The 25730-nt window shown below is 45.7% G+C and overlaps 1 protein-coding gene across 2 annotated transcripts in view; it reads left to right on the forward strand.

The window, feature by feature from the left end:
* The first annotated feature begins 286 nt into the window (after positions 1 to 286).
* Positions 287 to 25730, forward strand: part of NELL1 (neural EGFL like 1) — an 818389-nt gene continuing 792945 nt past the window's right edge. For both annotated transcript variants that reach the window (XM_057317500.1, XM_048217676.2), the window contains exons 1-2: positions 287 to 516; positions 8404 to 8532. In XM_057317500.1, the coding sequence (XP_057173483.1) occupies positions 462 to 516; positions 8404 to 8532 (184 nt within the window). In that variant the 5' untranslated portion in view covers positions 287 to 461. The remainder of the gene's footprint in view (positions 517 to 8403; positions 8533 to 25730) is intronic.

Genomic DNA, 25730 nt, shown 5'->3' on the forward strand with positions numbered 1-25730 from the left:
CGAGGGGGCGCCTGGCGTCTTCAGCGTCTCCCTATCGGCTGCGCGTCCCGGGACTCCAGTTCCGGCGCTCCTGGTGGTAGCGGCTTCCGCGCCTGCCGCCGGGTCCTCGCAGGTCGGCGAGCGAAGCAGGAGAACCCGATCCCAGCGCCGAGAGCAACCTGCCGGAGTGGCCGAGCCCCGAGCTCCCGCCCCACCTCCGAGGCGGGCGCAGCCGCAGCGGGGACCGGGACCCGAGCCCCGCGCCGCCGCCGCCCGCGGTGGGGGGCGGGCTGGGGGCGGGGCGGCCGGGGCCGCCTTGCGGGGCGCGATCCCCGAGCGCAGCACCCGGCGCTTGCCGAGCCACCTCCCCCGCCGCCCGCTAGCAAGTTTGGCCGCTCCGTGCCCGGCGCGCCTTAGGATCCAGGCGCATTTGTTTCCTCCTGGTTTCCGCGCGCCCCGTTTGGCGGGGACCCTCGGGAGCGATGCCGAGGGATGTGATTTTAGTTGTGTGGTTCTGTGTGTGCACCGCCAGGACAGGTAAGCAGGGTTGGGGCGGTCGGAGGCATGCCGGGGAAAGGGGGAGCCGCGCCGCTGTGCCCAGTGCCGGCACAGGCGTCGGGAGACCTGGATTCGAGCTCCGCGCTGGTCCGGGAAGGACGGCGCAGCGTGGATGGGTCCCTTGGATCTCTCTGCCTTGCTCCAGGGCAAAGCGTGAGAAGTGGGACTCACGGGCTGGAAGATGCCCCCGTGAGTGCCCCCTTCCTTGGAGACGCGGCCTCGCGGACGCCAGAGTGAGGGGCGCGGCCGAGCCGGCGCACCCTCCTGCTCTTAGTAACCAGCTTCCGGGTCGAAACCACAGCAGGTTCGGCCCGCGAGTCCCACACCCCCGAACTTGGAAGGTGCGGTGGAAACCGGTCTCCCGGCGCGGGGCCGGGCCGGGAAGGGGCAGCGGCGGGAGTCGCACCCGCAGAGAGAGCCCTTCCGGCCGGCCGGCGGGCGCGGCCGGGGCCCGGGAGGGCACGGCACCGGGTGAGGGCTGCAGGCGAACCGCGGGATTCCGTGGTCTCGCTGGTCTCCTCGGACTCTCCCCAGGAGAACTCCAGGAGCATTTTCTCCCTTTCCACCCTGTCCCCAAGGGCTGGACGAACAATAATTCGGGGGAATTAGAACCGTGGAGACAATCCAGGGAGATTTTCTCAAGCTCCCAACCAGTTTTCCCTTGCTATAATTGCCGGTTGGGGATTGTGGAGGGAGGACTAGGATAATTGGCGTAATTTCTGAAGTCCCCACTTCGTTCTGCCTTCAGAGACGCAGTTGTGAGGACTCTAAGAGCACCTCCTTCCATCCGCTCCCACTCACCCCCAGCCCCCATACCTCTTGGGGTTTGGAGACCCGTTCTCAGCCGTCTTCTCCACGGGTCTAATAGTAGAGGTGAAGGTGGGGTGGGGTGGGGTAGGCACAGTATGGGCAAAAATACAGCTCTCCCATGCTGGGGGTGGGGGTGGGCGCGTGGCCAATTTTTATTCCTGTGCTAGCCAGCCTTGGTACGCGCTGCCGACCTTGCACCCCAGAACCGGCGTGTAGTCAGTTCTCCCTTTATCTTTTCTTCTTTTACCACTAGCATTTCCCTTCTCTAGAGCCATAGCCTCCTTCCCAGGCCAGGCAGCAAGTTTATGGGGGAAAGGGCTGGGGAGGGTGCCGTGCCTAGGTTGGCCGGAAAGTTCCCTCCGCCTGCGCCCCAGGCGCCCCTCTTTGGCAGTTAGCCCGCCTGAGGATACAAAGTTGGGCGTCTCAGAGCTTCTTGCTGGCCTGTTCGTTTACCCAGGTCTGAGAGGGTAGCAGTTTTCCCTTTGCTTAATGGAACAGCAACGGGTGTGGACTTCTCCAGGGACAAAAGGAATCCTCCTTCCTTTCCTATCTTCATCTGAGCTTCTGAAGGCTGCAGGGACGCCAAGGCTCAGTCCAGATTAGAATAGTTGCTTCTTGGGTATGGGCACATCGGGATGGGCTAGGCTTTTAAAACCAAGAGCGCCCTGGAAGAAATGCGCCCCCAGAAGATCAGGACGGGCGAGGCTAGTGCAGAACATGGGCGATCAGTCCCGTGCGCGGAGAATCTGGTGCTGGTGGGCATCTTAATGGAGGAACGGAAGAGAGACAAACTAGATGGGGGAGGGGGCAGCTTCTTGGTCATTTCACATCCTCAAGTGCACATCGTCACTGGTATGCCTGTCTTTTTTTCTCGTTAGTTCTTTGAAAAGTAGGCAAAAAGTGCCTCCATCCGGAATGGACTGTGTCTCCAGGGTGTATTGCTAGTGGAGACCTTTAAAACAGTCTTTTCCCCTTTCCCACACCAACCCCCTTTAAATCTTGTAAAAATTCTGTTGTAGGGAAGATTCATTCATGTATTTATTCACTCATTCAATGAACAGTTAGTTGAGCGCCTTGCTGGGTGCCAGGATTGCTTATGCAGAGGGGAAGCGACTTGACCCTTGACTTCCAGGAACTTAAAGCTTAGCTGAGAATCTAGGTAGAAACTGGAACCCCCTCTCCCCCCCTTTTTTTCCTACAGCTTGATGGGGTGGGGAGAAGGAGAGGAGGGAGTATAAGAAGTTTCAATGAAAGCAATACAGAGAAGAAATGGTAGGAATGAATTATGGGGAAGGGTGGTTGGTGGTCAGGGAAGGCTTTAATCAGGAGGTGACATTTGAGAGTTGTGTCTTGAAGGCTTTGCAGGGAGTTTTCCAGGTGGGCAGAGTGGGGAAGGCATCCTAGGCAGAGGGCAGAGCCTGTGCACAGGGAGGGGAGCATGGCAGGGTCTGCCCTATTGGTTGTGGCAGTTGCTAGGGAGCTTGGGTTTTCTGTGCTCCTTGGCACTTCTGGAACACCAGAGGCCACGTATTTCTTCTACAAAAATTATCAGAAGAATCAGGATGGGGTGGGGGGTTGGAGTTATAGCTGAAGACCTTCACTTAAACGATTTCTTGTCTCTTGAAGGGGTATGGTCAGCAGTTTTCTGGGGGGCAGCCTCTTTGATTTGCCCAGGAGCCACCACCCCTGCATCAAAGCTCCATCCTCTTTGGTAGCAGAGGCCGGCTCGTGATTAGTTTATCAGGATCCAAACAGCCGCTTGGAAAGTTGATTTGTCAAGGGGGACAGTTGTTGTCTGGGCTGTTAACAGTCTGGGATGAAATAAACATGTGGTTCACTTAGTGAACTGCTCAGATATCACCGCCTTTTAATGGAAATGAATAGATGCTATCAGGCCCATTTTAATTACAGCAGCACTGCAGTGCAGTGGCAGTTACATATGAAAAGATCTAATGATAGGTGTCACAGGAAGCTGCTTAAAGTGCTCATTGTTCAGGGAACTTGTTTTAAGAGTTAAATGGAGTCCAGATAGGAGGTGCTGTTCTCCAGGTCTTGTTATTTCTGGGTGAAAGATCATTCTGGGATTTCCAGGTACATACTTAATAACGAAAATTTAGAAGGCTACGTCATTGGTGGTGATAACATATTAAGTCCATGAGTTTTCTCCGACGGCTTGGCCGTGTAATTAATAGAAGAATTCCCTTTCCTGTCTGTTTTGGTCACCAGGCCAGGGTGGTGGTGGTGGTGGTTGGGGGGGTATGTAGGGGGGCAGTGGGGAAGCCCAGGGGGCCCCTTTTGCTGCCTTTTGCTGCCATCTGCTGGAAAGGAGAGCTTCTTCTTTTTGAAGCACTTATCTGGCTCTTCGTTAACTCCGAACTAAGAGAGCTGTGAACAGAGCCCCCAGCTTGCAGGGGTGATATGCAGTGTTTGGCTGACTTGGAACAGGCATAGAACATGTTCTTCAAGGCTACTGCTTTTGGGGATCTTTGCAGGAGTCCGGGGGTCCAAATCTGATCAACTGGTTGTGAAATCTTGCTATTAAGTGAGGTCTTGGAGCATCTCGTCAGCACCCTATTCCTCTGTGTCGACCAGGAGAAAACAGCTGCCATCGCCGACAGTGAGCCCGGAGTAGATTGGAAGTGAGCCAGGCACTGGAAGATTCGCTTGGGAGCTTAGGCCCAGGACCCTGAAGGTGTACTGAATGGTCTTTGGGCCTGAGCACTCCCTGGGCGGGACTGTGGCGTGGGTGGCCGGCAGCAGCAGGTGTCCTGGGAGATTGGGGTAGAGGTTCTGCATCCTAGAGCCAGGCAGGCCTCAAGTGCTTCTCCGACAGTGACACGCTGCCTTCCAGGTTTTAAAAAATGTTTCTTCCCCGGAAGCTTTTTATCCTGCTTAATTCCCATTCCCAGCTTCAGCCACTTGCAGAGCAGTTGTGGCCAAAGTAGAGAACTTTAATAGCGTTTCCTTGGAAAGGGCAGGAGCTCCATGCTTGGACAAGAAGCAGAAACATTAAAATAAAAAAAAATTATTTTTATGGAACCAACGCTCTCATCCTACATTAGGTTCAGGAGAGGCCATGTAAGTGCTACCTTATGAATAGATTTTCTGATTCCCTAGGCAGTGTGTAAAGTGCTGTCTTTTACACACCCTGCTATTGGCACAAGGCATTTTCATCCTAAAGGAGACCAATTAAAGGGGGAGAAGAAAAGTGTATCTGGAAGCCTAATTGATTTCTCTTGTTCTGTTTTTATGGGATGTTTTCATGACAAGAGCAATACAGTCATCTTAACCAGGGAATCCCTTCACTTGTGGGCTGTATGAGGAGGAATGAGTGTAGACTTAATATTTAGATTTCCCCAAGCACAGCTGGAGAGAGAAGCCCTTCCAGGTCAGTTGGGCACATGGAGGGCTTGGGAGGAAGGGGGACAGCTGTATGTTTTGCACAATTCCAGTGGTGTTAAGGACCAGGGAGCTGTCTTATGAGAGACAGAAGCAGCGAAGCCCAGCTGGGCACCACATGCGTGCTAGGCGTGTTCACGTAGTTATCACCCAAACCTCAGGAGGCTGGGAGGCACGTATGATCATCCTCATCTTACAGATGAGGGAACTGAGGCTCAGAGAAGTGAAGTTATTTTTCCAAGAGTTAGTAGGGGGAGGAGACAGGGCTGAAACTGGCTCTTGGTTCAGTGTTGTTTCCACAACACTTTGTGGATGGAGTGTGCTGTGTTCTCATTTGGGGACAGGGATCCAAGGGCACCAATGGGGTGTTCTGCTAGTTCTCCAGAATCTATTTGGATGCCTTTTAGGCTTGTCTAGTTGCAGGGCCGCTAGTCTGGGAGTATTTTAAGGATGATGATGATAGTGGGTCTCTAGTCCCTGCTTCGGTCAACGATTGCCACAACACTGTTGCATAACAAACCATCCCGAACTCACTGGCTTAAAACAACATTTATTTTGGTTCACGTGTCTGTAGGTTGTTCTGTTCCTGGCTCATCTAGGTCAGGTTTGGCTGGGCATGGTGCCAAACTCACGTGGGATGTCTGCTCCGTGTGTCTCAGTCTCCTCAGACCAGTGGAGCAGTAGGGCCGTGTTCTTTTCATCATGGTGCAGCAGTACAAGAGAACAAGCCACACCCCACAAGCATGTTCAGGTCTCTCCTGTAGCATTGCTAACATCCCAAGCATCCCAGTGATCCAAACAGGTTATATGGCGAGGCTCAAAGGCAAAGGATGCAGAGGTTTACTTTCACTCTAATGGAAGGTTGCAAAGCCATGCAGCAAGGGGTGTGGATCTGGGGGGGGGCGGGTAAAGATTTGAATCCAATAATTCAGTCGACCACGGTTTTTTAAAAGGTCGTTTCCTTGGCCTGAATGCCATCCTGTCGTCTGGGGGCATCCCTAGATATGCGTATCGCTCGGAGGTCATTGACCTAAAGCAGTGATGGTGCACACACTCGTCAGTTAATTATTTAGGTCCTAAATTCAGGGCGTACCAGCTGTTAGCCCCTGAGAGGGGCACTGGGGCTCCAGGGACACTGGGGCTGCAGGGACACTTCTGTCTTCTCGTGTCCAGCTAAGGGCACATTCCCCAAATCACTTTCCGAATTCCTAGCCAGAGAAAGACCAGCTTGGAGGTCCTCTGAGATCTCTCTTGATTTAATTTCTGCCACATAGGTGTACCACACTGTAGATCAGACTGAAATATGAGTTCTTGCCCTGCCTTTTCAAGGTGATCACAGAACTTCCGATATCTGAGCTCACTTGGAGAAAAACATCACCAGTCCCCGCCAGAGGCTCCTGGGGCTATGACTCGGGCTGGTAGACACCCACTGGCTCAGTCCTTTGCACAGAGCCGGTGTTTGATCAGTCTTTGTGAACAGAGTCCGTTGAGGGATGAGCAGGTTGGAGGGGAACTTACGTGAGATCAGGATGTAAAGTAGGAGCATCTCCTCCTTGTCCTCCTCTCCAACACACACCTTAAGCCCTCCAATGATTCCTATTGCAATTGGAATAATATCCATCTCCTTGCTGTGGCTCGAAAGGCAGGCCCTACTCTTTGGCCTTGTTTCCTACCGCTCTCTCCCTGCCCGTTCTGCTCCAGCCACACTGGCCTTGTCTCTGTTCCCCGAGCACGCCAAGTCTATTCCTGGTTTGCAGTGGGCTATTCTCTATCCCTGGAAAGCTGTCCCCCCAGATCTTGCCACTGCCAGCCCCTGCGGGCATTCACGTTTCAGCTCAAAGGAACCTTTCCTGACTGTCCTTTCGAAAGCCCACCCAGGTTGCTTTGTACTCCATGACTCTGTTTTATTTTCTGCATGGCATTTATTGCCATCTCAAATTATCTTACCTACTTTTTTTTGCCTTCTCTTCGCTCTGTAGCCCAGGAATGCGTGCTCTGTGAGGACATCTCCAGTGCCCAGCGCTGTGGGTTACATTGTAAGCACTCACTAATACCTGGTGAGAAGGTGCTGCAGGAATGAATGAATGCAGAATGAATAGAAGGTTTCATAACGGCCTGCATTTGGAAGAGGGAATGAATGAATGAATGAATGAATGCAGAATGAATAGAAGATTTCATAACGGGCTGCATTTGGAAGGGGGAAATTGAACCTTTAGTCAGAACACAAGGAGAAACCAGACAGAAACCAAGAGTGCCCTTTACGCACCGTGCCTTCAGTTTAACCCTTCGTCTGCCTTGGCGATGACAGGCTGCAGCCCCAAAGAGCCTTCCGAGCCCAACGTTCTGTTGCTACAGCAGCTCCTGTTTTCCTCACAGGAAAAGAGTGAGGAGAGGGTAGATATCCTTCCCCAAATCTGTGGGGTAAGGGGTGAAGGCGGGAGGACAGATGAGGTTGTAATAGCTGACGATGTCCTGATGAACATTCGCTTAGTCTCTCTGGGAAAAATCGCCTTTCCAGATCTTGCCTTGGCAACCGCATTACCATCAGACAGAAGTTGACAGCTGTTGCTGATTAAAACATTCCCAACCGCGCGATCAGAATTGCACTACTGAGATGTTAAGTGTAGGTAGATGCTGCCTTTATGAATGGCTTACCCACAGTCCCTTCCAGGGATCTCTAGCCTTATTAATACATATAATGAGAAGTCACTTCGCAATCATGAGTGTGTCATTGCACAGAACGCCCCCCTGGGTAGAGACAGCCTTCAGCTTTTGCCTTTCTCAGATCAGGCGATAGGGGACTCACGGCCTTGTTTCTGTGCACTAAGGTTCTCAACAGAGTTGTCAGGGAATTTAACTTCCCATTCAGGAATCCCCTTGGAGGGAATCTTCATCTCTTGTTTCTCTCTTTTGGCCAGTCCCTCCGCCACCCTTCTCCAGCAGGGACAGGAGCCCTCTGCATTGCCCTCCTCGGTAGCACGGCCGCGGTGCCTGAGGCGGAGGGAGCACCTTGTGGCAGTGTTGACTGGTGACCGTGGTGCCAGGTTTTGCTACTGCATCAGTTTCGGAAACAGGTAGATAAGGGCCACTATCCTGTAGCCACAGTCTCCAGATCTGAGAAAGTTGGGAAGCCCGAAGTTTCTTCATAACTCACGTGATAGCAAAAGCTACCGTGAGCTGGACTCATTTGGTGGCAAAACTTGACCTCAGTTGATAGGAGGCTATGTCTAGTCTTTGTTTAGCCAACTAGAGGAAAACATCATGCTCCCTGGTCCAGAAATACCGTATTTGATTATGGGGTACTGACTCAGACTTTGCTTAGGGTGTTACTTAAAATGTATGTAGGGCGTATTACCTTTCCAATATATGATACATTCCGAATCTGAAATATATTTGGTCCTGAGGGTTTTGGATAAGGGATTGTCAATCCACAATGAATGGGGAGTGAGGGTGGGGGAAGGGACAAAGAAACTACAATATCATGGGGCCCATGGAGCAAAGAGTTGTTGTCCCTTTCCACTCCAGGAGGTCGCATCGCCAAGCACTACTCACTGGCTTCCTTGTATTCCCTGCCACTCCGGGCCCCTCTAATTTCTGTTCTGTATTGCTGCTAGCAGTCTGTATTTGAAGCCAAGACAGCTTTTTGTTCCTTTTCAGTGGTGGGCTTTGGGACGGACCCCGACCTGCAGATGGATATTATCACCGAGCTCGACCTCGTGAACACCACCCTTGGAGTCACTCAGGTGCCCGGACTGCATAATGCCAGCAAAGCTTATTTATTCCAAGGTAAAGGCACCTCCTCCTTCGCACGGAGGGGCAACCTGGGAGGAGGGTCTGTCCGGGGAGTGCTCATGTGCTGTGTGTTAGAGGATTATCTCCGCTCTTTCTCTTGCGTTATTGTCATAAGTATGTTCAGAAATGCCAAGAGTGTTTGAATAACCAAGGGGTGTTCTCAGGGTGGGATGGGGGACTGGGGGCATGGTTGTGAAATACTTGGTTTGGCAGTGAAATATTTCCTTGGGTCTTTTGGTGGGGATCTAAAGTTGAGCGAAATTGCAAAGGTCTTGAAAGCCATTGGCCAGTCATATTATTTTTACAGGCTATGCCTTCAACTGTTACCTGTATCTTTACCTCTATCTATACTGTATCTACATCTATTCTTTTTTTTTTTTTTTTAAAGATTTTATTTATTTATTCGACAGAGATAGAGACAGCCAGCGAGAGAGGGAACACAAGCAGGGGGAGTGGGAGAGGAAGAAGCAGGCTCCTAGCAGAGGAGCCTGATGTGGGGCTCGATCCCATAACGCCGGGATCACGCCCTGAGCCGAAGGCAGATGCTTAACCGCTGTGCCACCCAGGCGCCCCTACATCTATTCTTATTTATATATGTTCTCCCCTATTTAATGGGTACATGAGCACAGAGCATGTTTTATGGCTGCATTCTCTTGGGGGTACATCTTACTTGGTTCTCAATTATCAAGGGAGTGTAGCGCACTTCTTTTTTAAAAAATTAATTACTTAATTGTGAGAGACAGACAGGGCTAGAGAGAGAGCAGAGCAGGGAGGAGAGAGAGAAGCAGGCTCCCTGCTGAGCAGGGAGTCTGATGCGGGGCTCGATCCCAGGACCCTGGGATCATGACCTGATCAGAAGAGAGACGCTTAACCAACTGAGCCACCCAGGCGCCCCGTGTAGTGTGCTTCTTAAAAGCCCAACTGCCTGAGATCAAATTCCAACCCTACCACTTACTGGCTTTGCGACTTTGGGCAATCCTTTCGCCTTACTGTGCCTTTGTCCTCATCTAAAATACTGGTACCTACTTCATGGGGCTGTTATAAGGATTAGAGGAGCTAATCCAACGAAGTGGTTAAAACAGAGTCTGATATCTATAGTAGATACCCAGTAAGTCCTAGCTGTTAATACGTAACTCGTGCTGTGTACCACGCAACATGTTAGGAGTAGGATTACGAGTAAGATAGGGGCAGGCTTACTATGAAGGGGATGTATGGACTGCCAAAAAGAGTAGTACAGGGAGATCTGACTTAACCGGGGTGGAGAGAGAGTAGCCGTCAGGTAAAGGTTACCCTGAAAACTGATGTGTCGACAGAGACTTGAAAAGTGAAAAGCGAGCCTGGTGTAGGGTGGGGTGGGAGTTCACAGCACGATGGGCAGGGAAAAAAGTATGTATGAAGGTCTGAAGGCAGAAACCAATAGAACAGTTCTCGTGTGGCTAAAGGGTGGCCAGCGGCTGGAGAGGCAGACAGCGGCTGGGTTACATTGGACCCCGTAGGCAGAACTGATATTTAGCTCATATCCAGGGGCTTAGATACACTGATAATTTACGGCCACTCTCCATTCTGGTAGGTGGGAGGCCATGTATGCTTGTGAATGATTGTATTTCTTATCCTCGCTTGTAGTGCCGGATTAGTGGTTTCCTACTTTCCTCTCAGAGCGGTGGGGGCCCTTTTGGAGGTTGCTGCCGGGGAGTGACCTGGTTAGATAGGATAGTCAGGCAGCTTGGGTATTCCTCTGTGAAAACTTCTGGCAGGGTTCTTTTAAGTCAGCCTTTTGTGAAGATAGCAAAAGGATTATTTTAGAATGGCTGGACCAATATTAAGAGATGAGATTTACAGGGGCGCCTGCGTGGCACAGCGGTTAAGCGTCTGCCTTGGGATCAGGGTGTGGTCCCGGCATTCTGGGATCGAGCCCCACATCAGGCTCCTCCGCTATGAGCCTGCTTCTTCCTCTCCCACTCCCCCTGCTTGTGTTCCCTCTCTCGCTGGCTGTCTCTATCTTTGTCGAATAAATAAATAAAATCTTAAAAAAAAAAAAAGAGATGAGATTTACATATTTACTGTGGAAATCACCTAGACCTTGTTAATGGTATATAATAAATCTACAGATATATGATAATACAGAACAAGACTACAGCTATGCTAATTTCCATTTACTCTTACCAAGGAATTGGTGAAGTCCCTAAGCTGGGTGTGGTTAAGAGAAGGTAGATGGAATTACTTTCCTTTTTGCCTTGTACAAGGTCTGCTCAGTTACTGTTGAAAGGTCATGTTTGAGGAAGTCAGAAGTCATCTCTATTTAGATATATCCCTACATCCCTTGAACCAAGTACCATGCATGGCACATAGTAGGTGACGAATACACATTTTTAATTGAATTACAATTTCCTCTGTCCCATGTGCTCCATAAAAGGCTTATTGCCTATCTTTTTTTTTTTTTTTTTAAGATTTTATTTATTTATTTGACAGAGAGACAGCCACCGAGAGAGGGAACACAAGCACGGGAGTGGGAGAGGAAGAAGCAGGCTCATAGCGGAGGAGCCCAATGAGGGGCTTGATCCCAGGACCCTGGGATCATGCCCTGAGCTGAAGGCAGACGCTTAACGACTGAGCCACCCAGGCGCCCTGGCTTATTGCCTGTCTTACTCACTATTCATTCACTTATTTATTCCACAGTGTGGGCTTCTTAGGCAAGAATTCTGTTACGTTGGGAGTTTTTTGCTTTGGCAGCTACTCTGGGATGTCTAGCAGGCTCCAGCCATGGGGAGGGATTTTCAGCTTCTTTGGTGGGACGAGTAACTTCATTATGGGAGGTTGACTGAGGAGGACTTTCTCTTAAGCACCCTCGTGATTATAATGGGCCTACCTGGATGATCCAGCATAATCTCTCCACTTAAAGATCTGTAATTTAATCATATGCTAGAATCCCTTTTGCCATGTAAGGTAACATATTTACATGTTCTCCAGTTAAGACATGGACATCTTTGGGGAGCCATTATTTTGCTTACCACACCGTTTACGCTCTAGCCCCCAAAGATTCATGTCTATCCCACACGCCAGATACATTCACCTCATCCCAATATTCTCCAAAAGTCTCAACCCATTGTGGTATCAGCTGAAAGTCCAAAATCTTATCCAATCTCATCAGCTGAAAAATTCCAAATCTATATCTAAATAATCTAAATCAAGTATGACTGTGACTCAGAATGTAATAAATTTGGGGGCAAAACTCATCTCTATGGATCTGTGAAAAGTAGGAAATAGGTAATCTGCTTCCCAAATACAGGTGGGACAGAAGTAGGATGCCTGGAATACATAGCCCTGTTAATAGAAACGAAATGGAATTAAGAAAGGGGCCACCAATCCCAAGAAATTTTGAAATCCAGCAGGGCAAACTCCATTGAGTTTCGGGGCTTGGGAATAATCCTGTGTGGTCCTTGGCTCTGCCTTCTGGGCCCATGACTCATTCCTTTGAGTTATTCCTTTTCAGGCAGAGTAGTATATGTTTGTGGTTGAGTAGTTTTATCAGCCTGTTTCCTCCCTGTAGAATTTTCAAAGTCCGTCAGCTTTTTCTCATTTCATCCTCTTCCAGTTTCCTTCAGTCCAAGTTGGCAGTGTTTCTTTTTTTTTTCTTTTCTTTTTTTTTTTTTTAAAGATTTTATTTATTTATTCGACAGAGATAGAGACAGCCAGCGAGAGAGGGAACACAAGCAGGGGGAGTGGGAGAGGAAGAAGCAGGCTCACAGCGGAGGAGCCTGATGTGGGGCTCGATCCCAGAACGCCGGGATCACGCCCTGAGCCGAAGGCAGACGCCCAACCGCTGTGCCACCCAGGCGCCCCAAGTTGGCAGTGTTTCTGCTGGTATAACATTCTAGGAAACTTTACAGTCTCCTGTCCATCGGACAAGAGGCCCCCCCCCCCCAGATCTTTCTTAGATAATCCCATTTCTGTTCCTGACCTGTGCCGAGATGGCCAAGGGGATCCATGGGTCACATACCTGATCTCTTCAAAGAGCTCTCTGTGTGATTGAATCTTCTGAACTTTTGATCCTTCAGAGGCACTAACAAAAGGTTCTTCACCTACCTGTGGTTTTTACCCCAGAGCAGAATTTCATGACAGTGAATCTCCTCATTTTATTGTCTTTTGCAGTCCACCTAGGCTGAGAGTTCTTCCATTCCTCAGGCTCTAGTTTCTTCCTGCTCATCAGCTCATCTCTCCATCTCTCTCTTTCCTCTCATCTTTTCCTCTAAGCAGCAAGGAGAAACCAGACTTTGCTTGGAAGTCTCCTCAGCTAAATGTCCAAGTTCATCTTTCACAAGTTTTGCTTTCTATATTACTCCAGGACACAATTCAGCTAAGCTTTCTGTCACTATGTAACAAGGACCCTGGGTCTTCTAGTTTCCATCCCTTTTTAGCTCTTACTACCAGTATTTTTTTTTTTTAAAGATTTTATTTATTTATTCGACAGAGATAGAGACAGCCAGCGAGAGAGGGAACACAAGCAGGGGGAGTGGGAGAGGAAGAAGCAGGCTCATAGCGGAGGAGCCTGATGTGGGGCTCGATCCCATAACGCCGGGATCACGCCCTGAGCCGAAGGCAGACGCTTAACCGCTATGCCACCCAGGTGCCCCTTACTACCAGTATTTTTAATGTCCATGTTTCTACTACTGGTCTGTTCACAGTGATTTAAATATTCTCTAAGATGGTATAGGTTTTCTCTACCATGCTGTTTACTTCATTTTGAGTTCTCACTAGCACAGTCTTTAACGTCCATATTTCCACTCACAGTCTGTGCAGGCTAGGCTTTTTCTGTCATGCTCTTCAAATTTTTTTCAGCGTCTGCTCATTATTCAATGCCAGAGCCGCTTCTGTATTTTTAGTTATTTGTTACAGTAACATCCCACTTGTAGGTGCCAAAATCTATATTAGTTTCCTGTTGTTGCTGTAACAGATTACCACAAATCTAGTGGCTTGAAACAAAACAAATTTATTATCTTACAGTTCTGGAGGTCAAAAGTCCAAAATGAGGTTTAGGGGGCTAAAATCAAAAGTGGTGGCAGAGCTGTGTTCCTTCTGGAGCCTTTACAGGTATTTAGACCATTTATATTTAATGTTATTCTTGACGTGTTTATATTTAAATATATCTTTTTGCTGTTTGTTTTCTGCTTGTCCCATGTAGTCTTTATTTCATTTTTCCCACTTCTTAGCTTCTTTTGGATTAAAGTTTTTTTTTTTTTTAATGATTCCATTTAATTTCCTTTGCTGGCTTATTTGCTGTAACTCTGTTTCGTTATTTTAGTGGTTGCTTTAGGCTTTATAATATACATCATTAAATTATTACAGTCTACCTTCAAGTAAGAGTATACAACTTCATATATATTATAAGAACATTTCCATAGTTCTTTTCTCCCGGTCATCAATCTATTGTCACACATTTTACTTCCCATATGACATTGTTACTTTTATTTAATTAGTCAATTATCTTTTGAACAAATTTAGATAAAAGAAAACCAATCACATATTTGCTCATGTAGTTACTATTTTCTGTGTTTTTCAGTCCCTCGGGTGGATTCTTATTTCCATCTGGTGTCATTCTCATCCTGTCTGAAGGACTTCCTTTAACATTTCTTGTAGTGCAGGTCTGCTGGTGATGAATGCTTTTGGATTTTGTATGTCTGAAGTATTTTGTTTTCATTTTTTCAAAGTTATTTGTGCTGGGTGCAGAATACTGGGTTGAGAGGGTTTTTTTGTTTCAGTACTTTAAAGATGCACTGTCTTCTCACGTGCATTGTTTCCAACAAGCAATCTGTGTCACCCTATCTTTGTTCCTCTGTAGGTAATCTTCTTTCTTCTGATTTTGAGACTTTCTCTTTGTCACGGATTTTGAGCAAGTTGATTATGATGTAACTTGGTGTGGCGTTCTTTATGGATTTTTCTCTCTGAGATCTCTTGCACTTCATCAGATTTGGAAAAAATTTGGCCATTATGTCTTTAAATATTTTTTTCTCTCCCCATCTCTCTTCTTTAGGGACTCCGATTACCTGTATGTTAGGCTGCTTAAAGTTGTCCCACAGTTTATGGATATTCTGTTCATTTAAAAAATTATAGTTCATTTTTCTTTCTGTGTTTTTGATGGTTTCTATTGCTATACTTTCAAAGTCACTGAAGTTTTCTTCTGTAGTGTCTGCTCTCAGTATCATTTAGTGTTTCTTTTTTACCTCACGTATTATGGTTTCATCTCTGTAAATTTAGTTTTGACTCTTTAAAAAATATTCCATGTCTCCATATAAGTTTTAGAATAGATGGAACACAGTTATAATAACTGTTTTTTTTTTAAAGATTTTATTTATTTATTCGACAGAGATAGAGACAGCCAGCGAGAGAGGGAACACAAGCAGGGGGAGTGGGAGAGGAAGAAGCAGGCTCATAGCGGAAGAGCCTGATGTGGGGCTCGATCCCATAACACAGGGATCACGCCCTGAGCCGAAGGCAGATGCTTAACCGCTGTGCCACCCAGGCGCCCCTATAATAACTGTTTTAATGTCCTTGACCGCTAATTCTGTTGTATCAGTGCTGGGTTAATTTTGATCAATTTTTCTCCTCATTACTACTTCCTTGCATGCCTGGTAATTTTTGATTGAATGCCAGGCATTGTGATTTTACCTTGTTTAGTGCTTATAAGTATTCATGTTATTTTCCTAGGACACAGTTAAGTTACCGGGAAACAATTTGATCTTTTCGGATCCTACATTTAAGGTTTCTCAGATAGCCCAGAGCAGTGCTAATGTTAATAGCTAGAGTAGAGCTAATTACTTCCCATCACTGTGGCAAGACCTTCTGTGTGCTCTACCCAATTCCCTATGAACTCTGAGTTTTCAGCTTAAGTGGTGGAAATAGGTAGTATTCTCTGTCCTGTGCGTATGTTGAACACTGTTACCTTTTGGATGCTGGTCTGTGTTTTTGGGTAGTTTTCTCATCCACTGAGTACTGATCTTGAGAGAGATCCATATTTTTTTCCTCTCTGCTGTTGTCTCCATTCCTGTATACTGTCCTGTGAATTTTAAGTGCCTTGGTCTCCCCTGACTCTCTGCTTCCTCACCTCAACTCAGAGAAGTTGCTGGGCTCTGCCTGAATTCTTCCTTTGACACAGCTTGGGACCTCTCCTGGAGCAATAAGCTTGGGTAATTGTAGGGCTCATCTCTGTTGTTTTCCATTTTTCAAGGATTACTGCCCTTTAGTAACTGATATCCAGTGTCTTGAAAACTGCTGTTTCATTGAATATTCATTTTACATTTAAATTCAGGCTAATTCAAATTCGAATTAAACATTTATTTCCTCGCCCGCACTAGCCATATTTTAAGAGCTCAATTGCTGTGTGTGGCTAGGGGTTACTCTGTTGGACTGTGCAGGTCTAGAGAGGCTCTGAGACTTTACTCTTTTACCACACCACATTTCATATGGGCAAGCTACAAAATCCTGTCTTTCAATATTAATTCATGATAGCAACTAGCAAGCTACTTAAGCTCACTGCCTCAGAGTACTTCCATTTACTCAATGATAAAGTGGGGTAATCATAGTATCTGCTATATATGGTTGTAGTGAGGATGAAATAAATTAATACGTATAAAGTGCTACACCTGTATTTGGTACATGGTGAGCTCTCATTAGATGTGAGTTCATACATTTTTAAGTAATAGGGTATAACTTTGGCCTTCTTCTCCTATGTGTATCATTTGTCTTGTGTGTTATTAGTGTCAGCTTTTAACCTGCAGTGGTCAATTGGGATAGCGGGAAAAGCAGAGGATTGGGGAGGGGGCAGAAGATTAGGGCTCAGGACTTTATACGTAATCATTTTTATCATCCTCACTACAACCACAGAAGGTAAGTACTTTTATTGCCCCATTTTATCAATGAGTAAATGAAAGTACTTTGAGGGAGTACTTAGAGGTGCCAGTGGATATGTCACTTAATGTTCTCAAGTGTCAGATTCCTCATCTGGAACTGGGAAGAATACACAGAGTGGGTGTAAGGATTAAATGGCAGTGTACGAGAAGGCGCTCTGAGAGGTGTGAAGTGTAAAAAACAAATTCATGATTCTTTCCTTCATTTATTATTATTCCTTCTCCTATTTCACATCCTAAGTCCGGCTCTGAGTTGATATATATTAAGGGAGTGAAAACCTTCATTTCAATGCTAGCCTATTAATAATATTGATGAATTTAAATAGAAAGCTTACCTAACTGGAAACACTTCTAAAATACCAACTCCAAAGCCTGATAGGATTTATTTTGGGGCTGACCAGCCTTTTAAGGTTGTCTTTGTCACTGCTGTCCTCGTAGAGTGCAGAGAATTGAATAAGTAAGATTTTTATTCCCTTCCTCCTTGAAACAAATTATATTTTACTAGGGATTGGGATGGGGGCAGAGAGGATGAATGGCTATGTGTAAGACTGGCATAGATCTTCTCTAAGCTGAAAAACATCTTAAATACCGGCTTCAGAGTTTCAAAAATCATTTTGGAAAGTCTCTGCTTTGCCTTGCATTGGACTCAGAGAAGATTTGAGGGTTCGGAACTCTACTTCTCTCTGACTGACAGTGCCTTGCTGTTAAGGGCTTGGGAGCATGTGTCTGTCCATTCGTGTCTCCTTTATAAAAGTGAGTTAGGATATGCATGCATGCAGATTCTTTTATGTGTTGCTTTTATTTTTTTTTTTCTGCCAGGAAAATGCTACCTTTCAGGAGTTCTATTTTAGAAGAGTTTCTAAAGAAGAAAATAGTATCTTTCAAGTAGTATGTTTTACGTGACAAGATAGAACAAAGGCTAATGTGGGTTACTTCAGAAAGATTGAGGCTTTTAGCACCTATTGGATTCTAGGATTTATGCTGGATGTTGTGGGAGACACAGATGAATAAGGCAAAGATCTTGACCCCAGAGAGGTTATAGTCTAGAGGAGCAAACACGGAATGCCCGTGGACACTCTGAGCTAGAGGGGAAGAGAGCTGTCTTTGTCGTGGATTATAGAGTCCCGAGTATGTTGAAGAGAAACTTCTCACTGGATAACTTGGGGAGGGCTCCTTGGAGGAGGTGGTACCTGAGACAGACCTTGAAAAATGGCCAGGAATTAAATATGTCGTTTCTGTGTCTTAAGAGCTCTGCTCTCGTGTAATCATTTTCGCAAAAACGGTACTCAAAGCTTGAGCTATAGCTCTTAATGCTTAGAAAATCTGAATAAGATGGAGTTACCCAAAGGGTTTGTTTAATGCTGATCTTCCACATTTCCTGCCACCCACTATTGCCCAAGTCTGAATTGTTTTTTCTGTTGATTGGATGCGCCTAGTCACTAATTACCTCTGGGAGCATTTACAAGTCAACCTCACTCGGAGGGGAGTGATTTAGTATAACTTTGCATTTAATCAATTAGTGGAGTGATTCAATTCACATACCAGCATCTCCCAAATATAGGTATTTTTGTTCATGCCAGAGTAAAACTCAAGCAAGCCATGGGAGCAGAGAGGGGTTTCAAGTTCCTCTCTGGGCAGATTAACACCCGCACTGGCATATTCTGGAAAATCATTCGGTGGCTATGTGACTTAATGTATATCGTAGAGAAAATAAATAATTTCCCAAATATGCACCCTTCTAACATCTGCACTAAAATCTATTTTCTCAGTTATGCTCCTTCTCCCATCATAAGGAGAGCAGAGATGGAGAGAGACAGCAGAGAATGTAAAAAGATGATAATTCTTTTAGAAACTACTATGTATATGTACCAATTCCATATTAACATATGGACCTTGGGCAAATTACTTTACGTCTTAGAATGTATCTGTCTCAGGACATTGGGTAATAATGGTAATGTCTATGATACAAGATATTTTTAAGGGTTAATTTAGATAATATAAATTCATTGTAAACAATAAAAAATATTAATCAGTATTATTATTAAGAGTTCAGCAAATATGCATTTTTTTCATTAAATGTTGAGCAGGTACCTACTACTATGTGCTGGGCACTTTCAAGTACAAGGAGTATAGTGGTAACCAAATCAGACAAAGTCTGGCCCTTTAAGGGGAAACAGCTTAAAAATAAGCAAATAAGTATAAAGTAAGTTCAGATAACCTTATTTTTTTAAGTTCAGATAACTTTAAATAATTTATGCATGTATTTATTTTTTAGAAAGCTTTTTTTAATTTATTTGAAAGAGAGAGAGAGAGGGAGAGAGAGCATGAGCCAGGGGGAGGGGCAGAAGGAGAGGGAGAGGGACAACCAGACTCCCTGCCGAGCAGGGAGCCCTACTCGGGGCTCAACTCAGGGCTCGATTCCAGGACCCTGAGATCCTGACCTGAGCCTAAGGCAGACACTTAACTGACTCAACTACCCAGGTGTCCTCAATTTATGCATTTAAATATAGGAAACTATTTCTGTTTCGTTTTCTTCCAAAGAGTATTTGCAATTACCTACTGTACTTAATTCCTAATGGGGATGGATAACTGTTGTCTGAACTGGATTTTTTTAAAAAGGAGAATTATTTCAACTCCTAAAGTTTATTTGTCTTTAGTCCTTCTATCAACACTCTTACTTTTGTACTATTTTCATACAGTATCATGCAGATGAAGAAACAAGATCTAGAGAGTTCCAGGAACTCACATTATCAGTGGTGACAGACATAGGATTTGGACTCGGGGGTCTATACTGGCAGAGCTTGTGTCTCAGCCCCCCACTCCGCCTCCTGCTTGTTTTTCCCTAACGCGTGAGAGCAGGAATGAATAAATAAATGCAATGTGATAAAGATACAGCTTCTCTTAAGAGAAACCAGAGGACATCTGCCAAGATATCTTTTGGCAGGTATTTTAAATCAACTAGGACAGATGGTTGTCTCGTCAGTTGGTGAATTCCATTGACTAGAATTTTAGGATTCTTTCACTTGGGGGGCCTGCTCAATACCTGCAGACGAATACCGGGTAACGGGTTTGGCAGCCCCAAGAGAACATGCAAGATCATCAGAAGTAGCCACGGGGCTGCACTTTAATACGTAGCCATTTAAAATGTGGTCTCTGTGGCCTTTTGCCCCGGGGTTTTCTAGAGAGGGCATTGTGGGAGAATGAGATGAGCCTTGATGCAGTGCTCTTTGATGAGTGCTGTGATTCTTAATTGGGATTTATTTTAACATATTGGGGCTAAATTCTTTTCTGTGGGAACACAACTCCAAAATTAGAATGCAAATCAGTGGAAAAAGGAGATTCGAGATGCAAATATTTTATTTAAATACAACATTTTGTGGATGCAGCCAGTGCCTGAAGTGGAGCCAAGATGTACTAAGAAGCGAGGCTGGCTCAGTCCTCTTGCTTACATTCTCTTAGAAAATAAGGCGCGCAAACTGCCTGGCAGCTCGGGTTGCAGAGTAGGCATGGGACCGTGTGCCTGAGGAAGCAGGTTCTAGAATGGCTCTTTCGCTTGACTGCTGGGTCTATTACTTCTCTGGGCCTCAGGTCTTTCAAGTCATACAGTTTTTTAACTTGACAAGGAGCTATTCTGCAAAACAAAAGAAAAATACATACAAGCACAAAGGATAAGAGAAGCAACAATGCTGTCACTGTCCCCCAGAATCAGCAAATGTTAACATTTTGTCATATTTGCTTAGAGCCGTATAAACAATTACAGAATAAGTTGAAGGCTCGATGTGCCCCTCACAGTTCGTTTCTTTTTTCAACCTCCCGAAAGGCCTTGCTAACATAGTGGATGAGTATGCAGTACGTGTGTGTGCGTGTGTGCGCGTGTATTCCCACGCTTATATAATCGGGAGGGGCTATGTATAGTGGCTAAATGTATAGCCAGGCTGTACAGAGCCACTGGATTGAAGCCAGGCTGCTTAGATTGAAATCCCAGCTCTGACTCTTGCTGGCTTTGTAATGTCGGGCAAGTTCTTTAACTTCTCTTTGGCTCATTTTTTCCCCATGTGTGATATAGGGATAATAAAGCATCTCTCTCATAGGATTGTCCTCTGGATTAAGTGGGTTGATTCATAAAATGTGTTAGAACATTATCAGGCAAATAGTAAACATTCAGTGAATGTTAACTACTGCTTATGTAAATGGCATCACACAGTACGGATCTTTCTGAAACTTACTTCACTCACCATTGTCCTTTTGAGGACCTATAGATCTAGTTCATTAGTTTGAACTGCTGCAGGACACCTCAGTGCATTCATCCCTTTGCTTTTTTTTTTTTTTTTTTTAAAGATTATTTATTTATTTATTTGACAGAGACAGTCAGCGAGAGAGGGAACATAAGCAGGGGGAGTGGGAGAGGAAGAAGCAGGCTCCCAGCGGAGGAGCCCGATGTGGGACTCGATCCCGGAACACCGGGATCATGCCCTGAGCCGAAGGCAGACGCCTAACAACTGCGCTACCCAGGCGCCCCCATACCTTTGCCTTTTGATGGAACCTTGGCTTGGTTCAGATTTCTTTTTTTTTTTTTTTGGTAAAGATTTTATTTATTTATTCGACAGAGATGGAGACAGCCAGCGAGAGAGGGAACACAAGCAGGGGGAGTGGGAGAGGAAGAAGCAGGCTCATAGCGGAAGAACCTGATGTGGGGCTCGATCCCATAACGCTAGGATCACGCCCTGAGCCGAAGGCAGACACTTAACCACTGTGCCAGCGGCGCCCCTTGGTTCAGATTTCTGACAAACACTATTTTAGTGTGCATTTTTGTGCATGCCTCCTTGCCCATGGTTCTTAAATTCTTAATTTATATACCTTTCCAAAGAGAGGATTCTTTAAGGGAATCCTTAATTGTCCCACAAACCATTCGTCCAGTCCTGTGGTTGGTTACCTCCAATAATGGAGGTAACACTATATCATCAGGCAGCCCATATTATTTTTGGGACTACTCTGTCAGAAATAATTTAAAGGAAGACACATTTTGGCTTAATGCAGTGCCCTTCCATTGCTCCCTCACTCCAGTCACATTGACCACCTTTGGTTCCATGAGCACACCGAGAGTTTCCCTGACCCACTACCATCATTTCTCCTTGCAAAAGGTCCAGAAGACCTTGTCCCTGCACTCTCTGTACCTGGCTCTTACTCTTCAATGTCACTTCCTCCTTGAGGCCTTCTCCTACCATCTTACCTGTGAGGGTCACCTGTTTTGTTATCAGTCACCACTTCTGGTGTTTAGTCCTTCAGAGTTCTTACTGTACATTGAAATGATATATTTCTTTTTGTTTCCTTTAACTTTGTTTCCTAGTCTATCATAGATCACTGCATGTCTCCACTTGTTTTGTTTTCTGTTCTAAATCAGTACCCAGCACGATGCCAATGCCTGGCACTTACAGTTGGCACTCAAGAAAGATTTGTTCAGGTAGAGGCACCTGCGACCACAGAGTAAGTCTACATCCCCTTCCCGTGAGGTAGCCTCTCAGAGATTTGCAGGCAGCTTTTCAGGTGTTCCGTCCTTACTTTCTTCAGGCTAAACATTTCTGATGACTTGCGCAGTTCCTGATGGGACAACATTTTGAATTCCCCCATTGTTTTTTTTTTTTTTTTTTTTCCGTTTGAATACCTAGCTATTTGTCTATGTCCCTAATGATGTTTGATGTCTTGGACTGAACATGGTGCTTCCAATAGGGTCTGACCCGGACACAGCAGAGCATCCCTTTCTTGGTCAAGTACCTATGTTCCTATTCATATGTTTGCATGGGGCCCTGTCACAATTAATTCATGATAAACTTATTATGGGCCACGATCCCACGGAGGTCGGTTTGTTGTTCTCACTTACTACTGCTAACCTCTGAGTTCTCCCTTCTCGCTCTCGTGCCATTGGTTTTTTCGATTCATGTTTATATCCTTATGTTCGTTACCATTAGATTTTATTACTGTCTATAAAGGGAGAGGGCTGGATCAAATCACCAAAGTCAGTTGCAGCTCTTAAACATGGAATTGGTTATTCCAGAACAGCACTGTCCAATAGAACTTTATGTGATGATGGAAACCTTGTGTATCCGCACTGCCCAGTACAGTAGCCACAAGCCACATGTGGCTACTGAGCCCTTGAATTGTGGCCGCTGTAACTGAGAAACTGAATATTAAATCTTATTTAATTTCAAGCATTTTAAATTTATTTATTTATTTTTTTAAAGATTTTATTTATTTATTTGACAGAGATAGAGACAGCCAGTGAGAGAGGGAACACAAGCAGGGGGAGTGGGAGAGGAAGAAGCAGGCTCATAGCGGAAGAGCCTGATGTGGGGCTCGATCCCAGAACGCCGGGATCACGCCCTGAGCCGAAGGCAGACGCTTAACCGCCGTGCCACCCAGGCGCCCCTCAAGCATTTTAAATTTAAGGGCCATATGTGGCTAGTGGCTACTGTAATTGGACAGCACAGTTCTGGAGAAAAACTTTCAGAATTTTAAGAGATGAGATGGTGTGTGTAACATATATGGGAAAACCAGCGTGGGGATAGAGTGGCCTGTTCAGGATTCATTTACGCAGTCAGTGGTTTTTTATTGATTTAATAGATTTTTTCTTTTTTCACGGAGCATCAGCAGTGTGCTAGGCACAGTACTCGGTGCTAGAGATTCAGCTGTGGAGAAGACAGTCTTAGCCCCTGCTCTCGAGGGACTTTCTGTCTGGTGTGGTGGTCCTCAGCCCTGATTTCATATTAGAACCACTTGGGGAACTTTAAAAAATTCTGATGCTGAGGACCAGCCTTTAAGAGATTATGATCTGCTTATAAAATAAATACATCATGGGGATGAATACTACAGCCTAGGGAGTATAGTCAATAATATATGATAACTTTGTATGGGGACAGATGGTAACTCCACTTATCATGGCAAAGATGGCGTAACATAGAGAATTGTTCAATCACTAAGTTGTGTACTTGAACCTAATATAACATTGTATGTCACTTATACTTATACTTAAATTGAAACATAGAGATTATGATTTATTTGATCTGTCTACTGGGGGAGCCCACATTAGACTTTGATAGTCTTATAAAAACTCCACTGGGGAGCCTCATTGGTAGTCAAGGTTCAGAATCTTTGGTCTAGGGGAAAGTAAGGACCCTTTTTATAAATAGGGGAAGAGAATCATGTTTAAAGTTCCCCTTTGATGAGGAGGTTTCCTGCATATTCTAAAGTCTCCCACTTGACACCCACTTGACATGACCCAATCCTCCCTCCCCCAAAAAGAAAGCCTTTAGCTGTCTGAAACATGGTGGTCCGTGAAATCAGTTACATGGTCTTATTTGTCGGGTCATGGTGACAAACCTGCAAATATATCCTCAAGCTGTGAACTTTATCTTCTTGCAAAATGTTATTATTAGTCTTCAAACTGGGTTTCTCTACGTGGTGCTTGTTTCATGTATAGTTTTGGTCAGTTGTCCAGATTCTAGAACTTGAGGCTAGAACTCAGCCCCCGTGGGCTGAGAAGAGTGAGACACTTGTCCCCCTGCCTGTCTCTAGGGAGACCATGTAGAAATCTTATCCAGTCATGGCAATAGCGTCGAAGCCTAGGACCCTGTGCTGGGTCTTTATACTTATTTGGTTCCTCTTGCTTCAGATATGCATGAACACAGAAGGCAAATAATTTGCTTTCCATACACCCAATATATAATGTTAGGTCAGGGCTAGAGTAACTTACATTAATACTTTTTTTGGAACGGGGAAGGATGGGAGATACACAATTATAACAATTCTGGGATTTAATGGGGGAGATGTTGTAAGGGTCCTTTACCTTAGGAACTGGGCATGTTCTTTTGTGCTTTGGAAGTAGACCTCCAGGCTGTTGTTTTCCTTGACTCTTGGTTTCACTTCTTTGGGAGTCCCTATTCTTCCATTGTCCTCCTTGGTGGCCGAAGAACTTGTCAGTCCACTTCTTCCCCATAGAAGGTTGGGGGCAAAGTGTTGTTTTGTTTCCTAAACAGTTATAAACAGTTTCTTAGTTGAAGATAGTTTGATGTTTGATGTCTTGGCCTGTGGCTAATAGCAACAAAGACTGGTTTCTTTCTCCATGTTCATCACAGAGCACGTGGGGCTTCTGGAACAGGCTGACAGAGCATCCTTTATGTAGAACATTGCAGGTCGTTGTGACCAAGGGAAAAGAGAGCATGGCTCTCTTTGGCTGTAAAACAAGAATAAAAGTTAGTCATTTTTGTCATCGATTTAATTCCAGTTTGCTGTATGTACCAAGGGCCACACTCGCAGTTACTTCCGATTATGTTAAGCCTATCAGGTTTTCATGGAAGAGCCAGACTTTTTTTGCCATTTTCTCAAACCAACAGGATTCACTGGCACTATCTTAATTTGTTCAGATTTTTTTTTTTTAAAGATTTATTTATTTATTTATTAGACAGAGAGACACAGCGAGAGAGGGAACACCAGCAGGGGGAGTGGGAGAAGGAGAAGCAGGCTTCCCGCTGAGCAGAGAGCCCAACGTGGGTCTCGATCCCAGGACCCTGGGATCATGACCTGAGCCGAAGGCAGATGCTTAACGACTGAGCCACCCAGGGCTCCCCGTTCAGATTTTTTTAAAAAAATGTTTTACTTATTTATTTGACAGAGAGAGAGAGAGCAAGAGAGGGAACACAAGCAGGGGCAGTGGGAGAGGAAGAAGCAGGCTTCCCGCGGAGCAGGGAGCCTGATGTGGGGCTTGATTCCAGGACCCTGGGATCATGACCCGAGCCGAAGGTAGATGCTTAATGACTGAGCCACCCAGGCGCCCCTGTTGAGATGTTTTAACAATGGGTGGGGTGTCCAGTCCTTCATTTGATCGTCATCTCAGGGCCGATTTTTGATTGACCTGTTCAGAGTATTTCTCAGTTTTATCTGTCATTGTAAGGAGAGGAGGAGAAGTTGTCTCTTTCAACCTTGTAAGCCCTGGCATTGGTGACTCTGTTCCCTTTCATCCCCATCCACGAGGTGGCCAATTCTCTTCTCTTTCAACTTGTATCAGTTTGCCGGGGCCACCATAACAAAGTACCACAGACTGGGTGGCTTAAACAGAAATGTACTGTCGCTAGGTTATGGAGGCCCAAAGTCCACAGGCAAGGTGATGGCACTTAGTTCCTTCTGAGGGCTCTGAGGGGAGGATCCGTTCCAAGCCCCCTTACTTGACTTGTAGATGGTGGTTTTCTCTCTGTGTCTCTTCAGTTTTCCTCTGAGTGCCTCTCTGTGTCCTTATTTCCC

Source organism: Ursus arctos, unplaced genomic scaffold (assembly GCF_023065955.2).
Source record: "Ursus arctos isolate Adak ecotype North America unplaced genomic scaffold, UrsArc2.0 scaffold_23, whole genome shotgun sequence".
Lineage (NCBI taxonomy): Eukaryota > Metazoa > Chordata > Mammalia > Carnivora > Ursidae > Ursus > Ursus arctos.